General features: G+C 40.0%; 1 protein-coding gene across 3 annotated transcripts in view; it reads left to right on the plus strand.

Annotated features, from left to right (window-relative positions):
- Positions 1-15468, plus strand: part of LOC115167621 (low-density lipoprotein receptor-related protein 4) — a 233644-nt gene extending 218176 nt beyond the window's left edge. For 2 of the 3 annotated variants that reach the window (XM_029722210.1, XM_029722211.1), the window contains exon 38: positions 14644-15468. In XM_029722210.1, coding sequence (XP_029578070.1) covers positions 14644-14985 — 342 coding nt within the window. In that variant the 3' untranslated portion in view covers positions 14986-15468. The remainder of the gene's footprint in view (positions 1-14643) is intronic. The other variant, XM_029722212.1, reaches the window with a different exon arrangement.
- Positions 15469-15867: the final 399 nt, after the last annotated feature.

The raw sequence follows: 15867 nt of genomic DNA on the forward strand, positions 1-15867 counted from the left end.
GTATCTCTCACTCCTTTTGTCTCTTTCTCTTGTCCCCACCTTCACCTAGCATGTGTACATGCTCTCTCTCATGTGTCTACTATTGTTCCTCTGCTTGGTCATATATGACAACTGATTCTTTGTGATGACTGACTTAACTAATGATTTGAAAAATGTAGAGACATACAGTGCCTTCAGAAAATGTTCACACCCCTTGACTTTTTCCACTTTTGGTGTGCTACAGCCTGAATTTTAAATTGATTAAATTGAGATTGTGTGTCACTGGCATACACACAATCAAATCAAATCAAGTTTTATTTGTCACATTCACATGGTTAGCAGATGTTAATGTGAGTGTAGCAAAATGCTTGTGCTTCTTGTTCCGACAGTGCAGTAATATCTAACAAGTAATCTAACAATTCCCCAACTACCTAATGCACACAAATCTAAAGGGCTGAATGAGAATATGTACATGTAAGTATATGGATGGCCGAGCAGCATAGGCAAGGTGCAGTAAATGGTATAAAATACGGTATAAACATGTAATGTAAGATATGTAAACATTATTAAAGTGGCATTATTTAGAGTACATTGTATAAAGTGACTTGTGATGTGGCCAGTGATTTGGGTCTCAATGTAGGCAGCAGCCTCTCTGAGTTAGTGATTGCTGTTTAGCAGTCTGATGGCCTTGAGATAGAAGCTGTTTTCAGTCTCTCGGTCCCAGCTTTGATGCACCTGTACTGACCTCGCCTTCTGGATGATAGCGGTGTGAACAGGCAGCGGCTCGGGTGGTTGATGTCCTTGTTGATCTTTTTGGCCTTCCTGTGACATCGGGTGCTGTAGGTGTCATGGAGGGCAAGTCGTTTGCCACCGGTGATGCGTTGTGCAGACCACACCACCCTCTGGAGAGCCTTGCAGTTGAGGGTGGTGCAGTTGCCTTACCAGGCTGTGATACAGCCCAACCAGATGCTCTCGATTGTGCATCTGTGAAAGTTTGTCAGGGTTTTGGGTGACAAGCCAAATTTCTTTAGCCTCCTGAGGTTGAAGAGGCGCTGTTGCGCCTTCACACTGTCTGTGTGAGTGGACCATTTCAGTTTGTCTGTGATGTGTACGCAGAGGAACTTAAAACGTTCTACCTTCTCCACTGCTGTCCCTTCAATGTGGATAGGGGGGTGCTCCCTCTGCTGTTTCCTGAAGTCCACGATCATCTCCTTTGTTTTGTTGATGTTGAGTGAGAGGTTGTTTTCCTGACACCACAATCTGAGTGTCTTCACCTCCTTGTAGGCTGTCTCGTCGTCATTGTTGGTAATCAAGCCCACTACTGTTGTGTCATCTGCAAACTTGATGATTGAGTTGGAAGTGTGCATGGCCACGCAGTCGTGGGTGAACAGGGAGTACAGGAGAGGGCTGAGCACGCACCCTTGTGGGGCCCCAGTGTTGAGGGTCAGTGAAATGGAGATGTTGTTTCCTGCCTTCACCACCTGGGGACGGCCCGTCAACATCCAGGACCCAATTGCACAAGTTGGGGTTGAGACCCAGGGCCTCCAGCTTGATGATGAGCTTGGAGGGTACTATGGTGTTGAATGCTGAGCTGTAGTCAATGAACAGCGTTCTTACATAGGTATTCTTTTTGCCCAGATGGGATAGGGCAGTGTGATGGCGATTGCGTCGTCTGTGGACCTGTTGGGGCGGTATGCAAACTGAAGTGGGTCTAGGGTGGCCGGTAAGGTGGAGGTGATATGATCCTTGACTTGTCTCTCAAAGCACTTCATGTTGCAGAAGTGAGTTCCACAGGGCGGTAGTCATTTAGTTCAGTTATCTTTGCCTTCTTGGGTACAGGAACAATGGTAGCCATCTTGAAGCATGTGGGGACAACAGACTGGGATAGAGAGCGATTGAATATGTTTGTCAACACACCAGCCAGCTGGTCTGCGCATGCTTTGAGGATGCGGCTAGGGATGCCATCTGGGCCAGCAGCCTTGCGAGGGTTAACACGTTTAAATGTTTTACTCACGTCAGCCACGGAGGGGGAGGGGGGGCAGTCCTTGTTAGTGGGCTACGACGGCATTGTATTATCCTCATAGCAGACAAAGAAGGTGTTTAGTTTGTCTGGAAGCGTGACGTCGGGTCCGTGACGTGGCTGGATTTCTTTTTGTAGTCTGTGATTTCCTGTAGACCCTGCCACATACGTCTCGTGTCTGAGCCATTGAATTGCGACTCCACCTTGTCCCTGTACTGGCATTTTGCTTGATTGATTACCTTGCGGAGGGAATAGCTACACTGTTTATATTCAGACATCCATCCATGGTTTCTGGTTAGGGTAGGTTTTAATAGTCACAGTGGGTACAACATCTTCAATGCACTTCTTTATAAACGCACTCACTGAGTCAGCGTATAGGTCGATGTTGTTCTCTTTGGCTGACCGGAACACATTCCACTCCGCATGATCAAAACATTCTTGAACCGTGGCTTCCGATTGGTTGGACCAGCGTTGAATGGTTCTCGTCACTGGCACATCCTGTGAGTTTCTGCCTATAAGACGGAAGGAGCAAGATGGCGTCGGGGTCGGATTTGCCGAAGGGAGGGCGGAGGAGGGCTTTGTATGCATTGCGGAAGTTAGAGTAGCAGTGGTCGACGGTATTGCGCATGCGCATAGCACAATCAATATGCTGGAAGAATTTAGGTAGACTTATTCTCAAATTTGCCAAGTTAAAATCCCCACAATAAACAATAAATGCAGCCTCAGGATATGTATGATTTCCAGTTGGCATATAGTCCAGTGAAGTTCCTTGATGGCCGTCTTGGTGTCTGCTTGAGGGGGAATGTACACAGCTGTGACTATAACTGATGAGAATTCTCTTGGTAGGTAAAATGGCCGGCACTTGATTGTAAGGAATTCTAGATAGGGTGAGCAGAAGGACTTGAGTTCCTGTATGTTGTTATGATTACACCATGACTCGTTAATCATAAATCATACACACCCGCCCTTCCTTTTCGCAGAGAGGTGTTTATCTCTGTCAGCGAGATGCATGGAGAAGCCCGGTGGCTGAACCGATTCCGACAACATATTCCGAGAGAGCCATGTTTCCGTGAAACTGAAAATGTTTCAATCTCAGATGTCTCTCTGGAAGACAACCCTTGCTCGACTTTCATCTACCTTGTTGTCAAGAGACTGGATGTTGGCTAGTAGTATACTCGGGAGCGGTGTGCGATGTGCACATCTACGGAGCCTGGCCAAGTGGCCGATTCGTCTGCCCCTTCTGTGGCATCGTTGTTTTGGATTGCTTACTGGAATTAGCTCCATTGTCATGGGTGGTGGTCCAAACAGAGTATCCACTTCGGGAAAGTCATATTCCTGGTTGTAATTTTGGTAAGTTGACATTGCTCTTGTATCCAATAGTTCTTCCTGGCAGTATGTAATACGACTTAAGATTTCCTGGGGTAACAATGTAAGAAATAATACATAAAAAAACAAAATGCTGCATAGACCTCGAAGCGAGGCGACCATCTCTGTCGCATCATCTCATAATGTCAGTGTAATTATGTTTTTCAATTTTTTTTCAAATTAATTTAAAATGAAAAGCAGAAGTCTCTTGTGTCAATAAGTATTCAACTCCTTTGTTTTTGGCAAGCCTAAATAAGTTCAAGTGTAAAAATGTACTTAAGTCACATAATAAGTTGCATGGACTCACTCTGTGTGAAATGATAGTTTAACTTAATTTTTGAAAGACTACCTCATCTCTCATCACATACAATTAATTATCTGTAAGGTCCCTCAGTCGTGCAGTCAATTTCAAACACAGATTCAACCGCAAAGACCAGGGAGGTTTTCAAATGGTTCGCAAAGAAGGGAACCTATTGGTAGATAAAAAAACAGACATTAATTATCCCTTTGAGCATGATAAAGTTATTAAGTACACTTCGGATGGTGTATGTGTACACCCAGTCACTACAAAGATACAGGTGTCCTTCCTAACGCAGTTGCCGGAGAGGAAGGAAACCGCTCAGGGATTTCACCATGACTTTAAAACAGTTAGTTTAATGGCTGTGATTAGAGAAAACGGAGGATGGATCAACAACATTGTAGTTACTCCACAATACTAACCTAAATGACAGAATACAAATATTCTGAAACATGCATCCTGTTTGCAAAAAGGTACTAAAGTAATACTGCAAAGAAATGGCTAGGAAATGTCCTAAATATAAAGTGTTATGTTTGGGGCAAATATAACATATCACATCACTGAGTACCACTCTTCATATTTTCAAGCATGGTTGTGGCTGCATCATGTTATGGATATGCTTATCATCTGCAAGAGCTTTTAAGGATAAAAAGAAATGGAATAGAGCTAAGCTCAGGCAAAATCCTAGAGGAAAACCATGTTTCGTCTGCTTTCCAACAGACACTGGGAGACAAATTCAGCAGGACAAAAACCTAAAACACAAGGCCAAATATACAGTGCCTTGCAAAAGTATTCATCCCCCTTGGTGTTTTTCCTATTTTGTTGCATTACAACCTGTCATTTAAATGGATTTTGATTTCATGTAAAAATGTCATGTAATAATTACTTCCAAATTCCCCAAAATAAAAAACTGAAAAGTGGTGCGTGCATATGTATTCACCCCCTTTGCTATAAAGCCCCTAAATAATATCTGGTGCAACCAATTACCTTCAGAAGTCACATAATTAGTTGGATTGCACACAGGTGGACTTTTTTTATTTATTTTTTATTTATTGAATATTCGAAACATACAATATACTTGCAGAGAAGCCGCTCAATAACTACATCATACCAGTCATCTAACAGATTCCCATTCAGAGCGACACACAGAAGCATCCAGGGTCAATGCCCTGCTCAAGGGCATGTTGAACGATCTACCAACAGGTCAAAAAATGTGAACCCGAACCCTCCAAGATCCCCCACAGTTCCCCAATAGCTGTCCCTCAACCATTCGAGAGCCCCCCCAGGAAGAAAAAAATCAAATAGAAAATACAATTAATTCCATTGCCCACCCCCAAGAACCCCCCAATGCACCAACAACCAAGAGAATGAACTAAAAAGGAAAAAACTGAAGAAAACAGCCAACAACAATGCAAAAACAAAATGATAATAATAGTACATTTATTACAAAGGACATCAAGGACAACTAAAATCATAACAGCAATGCCAACTGTATGTGTTTGTGTGCATGTTTGGCACTATTGCATGTATGTGTGTGTTCTTGTATGTGTTTATTTGAATGAGTGTGTGTATATGCATGTGTACAAACACCTGCATGGCATCAGCCTCAGGCAAACCGGCATTAGTTGTAAAAACACTGCCACTTAGTGTATTCAAATGTACTTTTTATTATGATTTATTTTGACTTTTTATTTAATTGTTTTACTTATCTTTGAACGTTATTCTCTCTCACACAGCAACTCCACTCCCACTTGTCTCCAATTCCACATACCAACCCTCAGCTTCCCTCAGCCCATCCCATCTATCTCTGCTGGCCACCCACTTTGGGTTTCTACGCAACACATATTGGGCCATACACACTAGTTTATCTCTGTCAGCGAGATGCATGGAGAACTGGGCCTGGGCCATACACACTATCTCTGTCAGCGAGATGCAGTCGGGCCCTCATACCACCCTCATGGAGTCTGTTTCTGACCGTTTGAGCAGACACATGCACATTTGTGGCCTGCTGGAGGTCATTTTGCAGGGCTCTGGCAGTGCTCCTCCTGCTCCTCCTTGCACAAAGGCTGAGGTAGCGGTCCTGCTGCTGGGTTGTTGCCCTCCTACGGCCTCCTCCACGTGTCCTTATGTACTGGCCTGTCTCCTGGTAGCGCCTCCATGCTCTGGACACTACGCTGACAGACGCAGCAAACCTTCTTGCCACAGCTCGCATTGATGTGCCATCCTGGATGAGCTGCACTACCTGAGCCACTTGTGTGGGTTGTAGACTCCGTCTCATGCTACCACTAGAGTGAAAGCACCGCCAGCATTCAAAAGTGACCAAAACATCAGCCAGGAAGCATAGGAATCTGTGGTCACCACCTGCAGAACCACTCCTTTATTGGGGGTGTCTTGCTAATTGCCTATAATTTCCACCTGTTGTCTATTCCATTTGCACAACAGCATGTGAAATTTATTGTCAATCAGTGTTGCTTCCTAAGTGGACAGTTTGATTTCACAGAAGTGTGATTGACTTGGAGTTACATTGTGTTGTTTAAGTGTTCCCTTTATTTTTTTGAGCAGTGTATATCAACTCATACACCTTGTACCATGGAATCAGTACATCAAAACTCTCTTCACAAATATTTTGCAATCTGTATGGCACAGTTGTCAACTTCGTGGTCCTCAAATGAAACTGGTATACTTTCCTATTTATGCTATTTTTATTCCTCCGCCAGTTTTGATCCTTTATATTGGGCAGACAGACCAGTTCCCTACCTCCTCCCGCCCGCCTCCTCCATTTTTGGGGCAATGCTGTAATCAATTTGTTGTACTATTGGATTGAGCAGACCTTTCCGTACAATTCCATGAAGGACATATCTCTACCATTCCAATTTATAATATCATTTAAGAACAAAATACCCTTTTCAAACATCTTTCCCATAAATACAGGTATTTTATTAACCAGCACATTTGAGTTCAGGCATAATATTTGTTGTAATATTTGTTCTATCTTTTCAGGGGGATGAAATTCAAATTGTAGCCAGCTCTGCAATGCTTGTTTGAAAAAGAGAGATACTTTGAAAAAAAGTATCATTTTCAATTAATTGAAAATGAGACATGGCAATCTGCACAAAGGAAAAAAGGCAATTTTAAACAATGGATGAGCTTTTCTTAGTAATCTACTTGAAAACTATTTAGGGTTCAAATAAAATGAATGAGCGAAGCTTTTAGAGAGAGTTTAGTGCTTTTATATTTAATAATCTCAAGCCACCCAATTCATATTCATTATATAGATAGGCGCGTTTTTTGTCTGGTTTAGCTTCCCAGATAAAGCAAAATATTTTTTGCTCACATGATTTGAAAAACGATTCATCAGGAGTAGGCAGCGCCATAAGTAAGTGTGTAAACTGAGATATGACTAAGGAGGTAATCAGCGTAATTTTTCCATAAATAGACAGGTATTTACCTCTCCATGGTTGCAGTATCTTGTCTATTTTTACAAGTTTTCTATTGAAATTCATTGTGGAGAGCTTATTTACATCTTTTGTGATATGAATACCAAGTATGTCTACTTCACCATCAGCCCATTTTATAGGTAAACTGCAGGGTAATGTAAAAGTTGTATTTAAGGATCCAATACGTAATATTGTACACTTATCATAATTAGGTTTTAGTCCAGAGAGTACAGAAAAGTTATCTAGATCTTTAATGAGACATTGCAGGGATCTAGCTTGCAGACTTAATATAAAACTTGAGTCATCGGCATACATAGACACCTTTGTTTTTAAGCCTTGGATTTCTAATCCTCTAATGTTGTTATTGGATCAGATTTTAATAGCTAGCATTTCAATGGCCATAACGAATAGATATGGTGACAGCGGACACCCTCGTTTAACTCCTCTTGAAAATCCAAAACTCTCTGAGAAGTAGCCGTTATTTACTATTTTACACCTGGGGTTGATATACATTATTTTTTACCTATTTTATAAGAGAATTACCGTAATTGAAAAAATCCAAATCCGATAAAGTCTTACTTTATCAAAATCCGCTATAAATACCATTCCTGGCTTCTTATATGTTTCATGATGTTCTATTATTTCTAGTAGTTGTCGTGTATTATCTCCAATGTATCGTCCATGTAAAAAAAACTGTCTGATCAGGATGAACAATACCTGGTAAAACCCTTTTAATTCTTAGTGCTATGCATTTTGCTAGTATTTTTACATCACAACATTGAAGTGTAAGGGGCCTCCAGTTTTTTAGATAGACTGTGTCTTTATATTTGCCATCTGGGTCTTGTTTTAATAATAGAGAAATCCGACCTTCCTGCTGAGTACCTGACAGACTACCATTTCTATAGGAGTAGTTAAAACAATCTAACAATGGAGCTTTTAATGTATCAAAAAATACTTGATTATACCTCTACCGGTACGCCATCATGCCCTGGGGTTTTACCAGACTGAAAGGATTTAATAGTCTCAAAAAGTTCTTCCTCTGTAATTTGGCCTTTGTACTAAACTTTCTGTACATTTGTTAATTTTTTTTTTTTTATATTAGTTGGAAAGAATTCCTTGCCATAATCTTCATTCAGTGAGAAAGGATCAGACGGAATAGAGAACATCTGCCTAAAATAATTAGCTTCCTCTTTTAAAATATCATTTGGAGAATCATAGATGACTCCGTCTTCAGTAACGAGTTTCTGCAAATTCTTTTTGTTAGCGTTCCTGTATTGGAGATTCAGGAAGAATTTTGTGCTTATTTCCCCATATTCCATCCAGTTTGCTTTGTTTGTTTAATAGATTACATTAGATAGTTCTTGAATATGTTCCTCGAGGTCTTTTTGTTTTTCCTCTAACTTATTTTGTATCTCTGTAGTGTCGTTTTTATTGCTATCTACCTGTGTACTATTAGTTCATGGATTTCCCTTGTTAGTCTTGTCGCTTTAGCCAAAAACTGCTTTTTTATTATTGATGAATATTGAATTGAATGACCCCTGAAGGTACATTTAAAGGTATCTCAAACAATAAAGGGATTTTCTGAACCTGTATTATACTGGAAAAATGCAGTTATAAATTATTTTGTCTTAGTTATCCCCGTCCACGTGGAAAATCTGTAAGAGTTATGTGAATGCCAATTAGATAATGATCCGATCGCATTCTGTCTCCTATTAAAACATTTTTAACCTTCGATGAAAGAGACAGGAAAGTAGTCAAGACGACTAGCTTGATTAAGTCTCCTCCATGTATATCTCACTAGGTCAGGGTTTTTTAGTCTCCAAATATCCACTATTTTTAATGTGTCCATAATATTTGTGATTTCCTTAACTTCTCGAGGACCCCTTCGAGATAAAATCCCGTTAACGGGATTGGTTGGACAACAACCAGTGACAACGCACGGCGCGAAATTAAAAAAAGAAACTCTCAAAAAAAAAATCAAGATTATACGGCATTTTAAAGATACTCTACTCGTTAATCCAATCACATTGTCCGATTTCAAAAAGGCTTTACGGTGAAAGCAGTACATTAGATTATTTTAGGATCGCACATTAGCAAAAAAAAATAAAAGCCATTTTCCAAGCACGGATAGTCGTCACAAAACCAGATATACAGCTAAAATTAAGCACTAACCTTTGACAATCTTCATCAGATGACACTCCTAGGACATCATGTTAGACAATACATGCATTTTTGTGTTCGATCAAGTGCATATTTATATCCAAAAACCCAATTTTTACATTGGCGCGTGGCGTTCAGAAAATGTTTTCTCCCCATAACCTTCATGTGAATAGGCACATTCATTTACAGAAGAACTCATAAACGTTGACAAAATGTATAACAATTATTTAAAGAATTAGAGATAATCTACTCCTTTATGCAACCACTGTCAGATTTCAAAATAACTTTACGGAAAAAGCACATTGTTCAATATTCTGAGTACAGAACTTAGCCTTCAATGCTAAGCTATACAGTTAGCCTACAACCACGGCGTTGACAAATCTCTAAAAATATGTTCGAAATATTTTCTTACCTTTGCTGATCTTCGGCGGAATGCACTCGGAAGGGCACCCACTTCCACAAGAAATGTTCATTTGTTCTGCAAAGTCCATCATTTATGTCCAAATACGTCTGTTTTGTTGACCCATCCAGAACACTTTACATTGCCATGTGGCGTGGACGCAAATCCATAGACGAAATGTTCAAAACTTCCATTACCATTTGTAGAAACATGTCAAACGATGTTTACAATCAATCCTTTAGGGTATTTTATAACGTAAAATTGCGATAATTTTACAACCGGGCAATAGGTATTCATCCCAGAAGGATAATAACAAACAGCGAAGTCACGTGCACGTGCGTCACGAGACACCTGTCCTCAGACTGGCCACTGATTGACTGAGCCACAATTTTCTGCCCGGTAACAGGTGACGGATGAAACCAGTTCCTAAAGATTGTTGACAGCCAATGGAAGAGTTAGGAGGTGCAACGTAAATCCTATGTCACTGTAGTTTTTCAAGGGATTCAAAAGAAAAACTAAATTTCTCCCACTTCCTGATTACATTTTTCTCAGGTTTTTGCCTGCCATATGAGTTCTGTTATACTCACAGACACCATTCAAACAGTTTTAGAAACTTCAGAGTGCTTTCTATCCAAATCTACTAATAATATGCATATTCTATTTTCTGGGCCAGAGTAGTAACCTGTTTAAATTGGGTACGTTTTTCATCCGGCCGTGAAAATACTGCCCCCTAGCCCCAAGAGGGCACGGTGATGATGGATTGTAGAGTGATTACCTTTATGGTCCATTGAGGTACTTAACACTGTGTTATAGTCTCCTACCATAATGATTAGATAATGTTTTGCCTGTAAGTTCTAGAGGTCGACCGATTTATGATTTTTCAACGCCGATACCGATTAATCAGCCGATTCTTTTTATTTATTTATTTGTGATAATGACAATTACAACAATACTGAATGAACACTTATTTTACTATAATACATCAATAAAATCAATTTAGCCTCAAATAAATAATGAAACATGTTCAATTTGGTTTAAATGATGCAAAAACAAAGTGTTGGAGAAGAAAGTAAAAGTGCAATATGTGCCATGTAAAAAACCTAATGTTTAAGTTCCTTGCTCAGAACATGAGAACATATGAAAGCTGGTGGTTCCTTTTAACATGAGTCTTCAATATTCAATTTTCAAGATGTTTTAGGTTGTAGTTATTATAGGAATTATAGGACTTTTTCTCTCTATACGATTTGTATTTCATATACCTTTGACTATTGGATGTTCTTATAGGCACTTTAGTATTGCCAGTGTAACAGTATAGCTTCCGTCCCTCTCCTCGCTCCTACCTGGGCTTAAACCAGGAACACATCGACAACAGCCACCCTCGAAGCAGCGTTACCCATGTAGAGGAAGGGAAAAAACTACTCCAAGTCTCAGAGCGAGTGACGTTTGAAACGCTATTAGCGCGCACCCGGCTAACTAGCTAGCCATTTTACATGGGTTACACCAGCCTAATCTTGGGAGTTGATAGGCTTGAAGTCATAAACAGCGCAATGCTTGAAGCATTGCGAAGTGCTGCTGGCAAAACGCACGAAAGTACTATTTTGAATGAATGCTTACGAGCCTGCTGCTGCCTACCACCGCTCAGTCAGACTGCTCTATCAAATCAGACTTAATTATAACATAATAACACACAGAAACACGAGCCTTAGGTCAATAATATGGTCGAATCCGGAAACTATCATCTCGAAAACAAAACGTTATTCCTGTTACATTGCACAAACTTCGGTGTTATGACATAATTACGTAAAATTCTGACAAATTACCCAAAGTGTTGCATATACCCTGACTGCGTGCAATGAATGCAAAATGATACAATTTCACCTAGTTAATATTGCCTGCTAACCTGGATTTCATTTAGCTAAATATGCAGGTTTAAAAATATATACTTCTGTGTATTGATTTTAGGAAAGGCATTGATGTTTACGGTTGGAGCAACATGTACCTAAGCGATTATATGCAACGCAGGACAGGCTAGATAAACTAGTAATAGAGCGTTGGACTAGTTAACCGTAAGGTTGCAAGATTGAATCCCTGAGCTGACAAGGGAAAAATCTGTCGTTCTGCCCCAGAACAAGGCAGTTAACCCACCGTTCCTAGGCCGTTATTGAAAATGAGAATGTGTTCTTAACTGACTTGCCTAGTTAAATAAAGGTCTAAAAAAAATATATATATATATAAATAAAAAAAATTGCGTCCAAAAATACCGATTTCCGATTGTTATGAAAACTTGAAATCGGCCCTAATTAATCGGCCATTCCGATTACTCGGTCGACCTCTAGTAATTTCAATAAATTGGTATAAATGTTTTCGAAGAAGTGTGGATCATCCTGATTTGGACCATTTATAAATTAATGAACCAAATCTCTTTTACGTCCACTTTCATATTCCTTCCTTTCGAATCATTCCTGACTACTTGCACATTCAGATCGACATTTTTGTTAATTAATATCACACCCTTTGAGTTCCTTTGTCCATGACGGACAATTATTTCACCACCCCATTCCTTTTTCCACGCAACTTCATCTAAGGATGTGGAGTGAGTTTCCTGTAAACAGTATATGTTATATTCCTTTTCTTTTAGCCATGTAAAGACTGATCTTTTTTATAAACTGCTAAACCATTACAATTATAACTGGCTATACTTATTTTACCCCTTACCATAACTAGATACTATTCTCAGTCTAAATTGACAATAATTAGTGCTTGTAAAGTTACTGCCATCAGAGGTATTATGAAGGTCAAAACTAGAGCTTTCAACTGTCTGATATTTAGAATTCAAGAAATAGGTTCTAGCAATATTTGTTTTATTCCCTTGCCTGTTTGCCTGTGAGCCAATACCACAGATGTTAGAAAATTGAGACAAGATATTATGTCTGTAGCAAATCTGAGTAGGGTGATGTGTATGATATTGGATGTGATATAGTGAGTGTGTACAATGTCTATAAGAGTAAGACTATAATGTGTGATGTCCAAATAAATAATAATAATGTGTGATGTCCAAATAACATTTTGCATGGTTGAGTGTCAGTGTGTAACATGTAGTGCGTATAGCTTTGATATTCATGATGATAATTGTAATCCATATTGTATCACCATCATAGTTGCATCATAATTACCTTTAACATAATTGAAAAACACATCCCAGCATTTCCATAGCAATTGACGTTTCACATGATCATGAAAGAGACCTTTCATTACTCTAGAGACGGCTTCACTACAGTACAAATGTATTCCATACAATATGTTATTATTCCCCAATGCCCCTATTCTGATATCTTCCCCTTGCTTGTTGTAAACATATATAAACTTGTAGACAAATGCATAAAAAAGATGGACAAACAATACACACATTAATTATAAAAGAGTTCTCAACAAGAGAGAGAGCGAGAGAAGAGAAAGAGAGAGTGAGAGAGGAGAGCGAGATCAGGTTTGTCCGTATGTCTAAGCAAGCATGTAATTGAGTACGTGTGTTCATATCCACTTCATAATGTTCAGATAATTTTAGTTCCCATACCTTCTTTTTTTTCGTAACCTGAAGTCTCTGTAAAATTTAGTACAGCCACGGTGTTATGGAGCTGTCTCGGAATAGCTGTCCATCTATAAAGAGTTTGTCCACAGTGATAAAGGCACTCCTACCATCCTTCCTTTGTTGTCTTTGTACCGAATAGTCTCTTACAGCGTTCATTTATCTCCCTTGGAAATTGGTCATTGAGACTGAATTTGGCCCTTTAAGCTCCCTCCTAACCGCGTCGATGAACTGGATGAACCAGACTTGTGGAGGTCAATTTTTTTTCCTGAGGTCTTGGCTGGTCTTGGCGAAGAAATAGTTATGCACACTCAAGTTTTCCGTTTTTTTGTCTTATTTCTCGTTTGTTTCACAATAATAATAAAAATTGCATCTTCAAAGCGGTAGACATGTTGTGTAAATCAAATGATACAAACCCCCCAAAAGCTATTTTAATTTCAGGTTGTAAGGCAACAAAATAGGAAAAATGCCAAGGGGGTGAATACTTTCGCAAGCCACTGTACACTGGAGTTGCTTACCAAGACAACATTGAATGTTCCTGAGTGGCCTAGTTACAGTTTTGACTTAAATAGTCTTGAAAATCTATGGCAAGACTAGCAATGATCAGCAACCAACTTGACAGTTTGAAAAATTAAAAAATAAATAATGTGCAAATAATACATATATTTTGTGTAGGTCGTTGACAAAAAAATTACAATTTAATCTATTTTAATCCCACCTTATAACACAAAATGTGGAAAAAGTTGAGGGGTGTGAATACTTTTTGAATGCACTTTATCTATGGCTGTGGATGGACCTAATAATATCAAATAATGAGGGATTGAAAGTATGCTCTTTGTTTGACAAACCCTTTCACTTTATGTCTGTCATTTTACACAGTCTTATTTTGGGGGAATTGACTGTTATTATATGTAGTCCTGAGCCCAACTCTAACCTTTTGATTACCTGGAGCAGTTTCAGTATATTGTTTAGCATCCAGTCACAAAAAATCTAATAAATTGTTTCTCCATAAATGCAGTAAACAGATGACACATTTGAGATTCCATAGCTTGCCCACTCAACACATAAGCACTGATGACAAAACTAACTGAAAGACCAGAGGACATCTCACTGAAAAGCAAACTACTACTGTGCATGGGTAGAGTTTTACAATAACATCCTGCTCTGGAGTGTTTGTAGTTGTTTTCTGGTGAGTTATTCCAAAATGGCTGCTGTCTAACCACTGATACAGGATTAGTTTTCCACTAACTACTTATGCAGGGTCAGATATTCTTCATCCCCTCAGATGCTTTTAGGGATATGAACATCTGACCCTAGATCTGTGATTATGGTTGATGTCTACATCGTGCGCTAGGCTAACACAGCTAACCCTTCTACTGTGTCTTCTTTCTCATTCCTCAGGGGGGCGGGGACAGTGGCTACACCAAGGAAAAGATCCGCATCGTGGAAGGAGTGTGTCTCCTCTCCAGCGAGGAGCTGTACTGGGAGGACCTGAAGCAGCTGAAGCCGTCGCGGGGTGGTCTGCACACATGCATGCGCACAGACACTGTGTCCCTGCAGGCCAGCAGTGCCTCGCTGGACGACGGCGAGACAGAGCAGTTGCTCCAAGAGGAGACGTCGGAGTGTTCGTCCATAAGCACGCTGACCCCCGTCACCGTCACACCCCAACGCCATCCCCAACACAGCCTGCCCGACACCGGCTGGACCCCCGCACGCAAACCCTCCACCGAGAGTGAGGTGTAAGGGAGGCCTCTTGCTTCACTGCCTCCCTACTCCTACTCTTTACCCTTAGTCCTCCTGATCCCTTCAACTACACACCCTTATATACACACACACACACACACACACACACACACACACACACACCTGTATACAGTATACACATACATACAGTAAACGATACGTACTTATGCTTCAGGCCACAGTGAGTCATACACAAACTGACACTCACACAGATAGGTGGTACATATAAACACAGCCACATATAAATACAGCCACATACATACTTCATGCTACACACACACATTTATGCATGCATACAAATCTGGCATCTCCTTGGCCCGCTGGACTTCGTCCTACACACACACATCCGCACTCTTACCACCACCCTCTCACAACCACAGACTGACTCACTGCTACCCACTTCAGGCAACAGACTGAATTACAATTTACAAGCATGCTGGAAAAAGAAAGCAAAAAAAATACACTTTGAGAAAAGAAATGACAGAGAGAAAGAAATGACATCTGGAGCCTTTTTAAAGAATGCAACCCCTCAAGGTGAGGGCCGCTTAGTTGTGTATAACATTGCATTTTTTTGTGAACTTTTTGACAAAGCTAAAAACGATATACTCCCGCAGGAGACTATGTAACAAACTGCTCGCTCTCTCTATAATGCCACTCATCATATACCATGTCCTTATGAACTCTATTTATGAACTTTTTGTTCTTTGAGTTGTTTTTTGCTGATTTTAAAGTGTTGTGTAGATCTGTATTACAGTATGACCCAGTCATTCAAACCTCTATATTTATGTGCCAAAGGGTGGAGCTTCGCTACATCTACATTTACACTAGAATAACATTTTATGGGCTATGTGCCACGTAAAGGACGGACAGACAGACAGTTAC

The sequence above is a fragment of the Salmo trutta genome, chromosome 29 (genome assembly GCF_901001165.1).
Source record: "Salmo trutta chromosome 29, fSalTru1.1, whole genome shotgun sequence".
Taxonomy (NCBI): Eukaryota; Metazoa; Chordata; class Actinopteri; order Salmoniformes; family Salmonidae; genus Salmo; species Salmo trutta.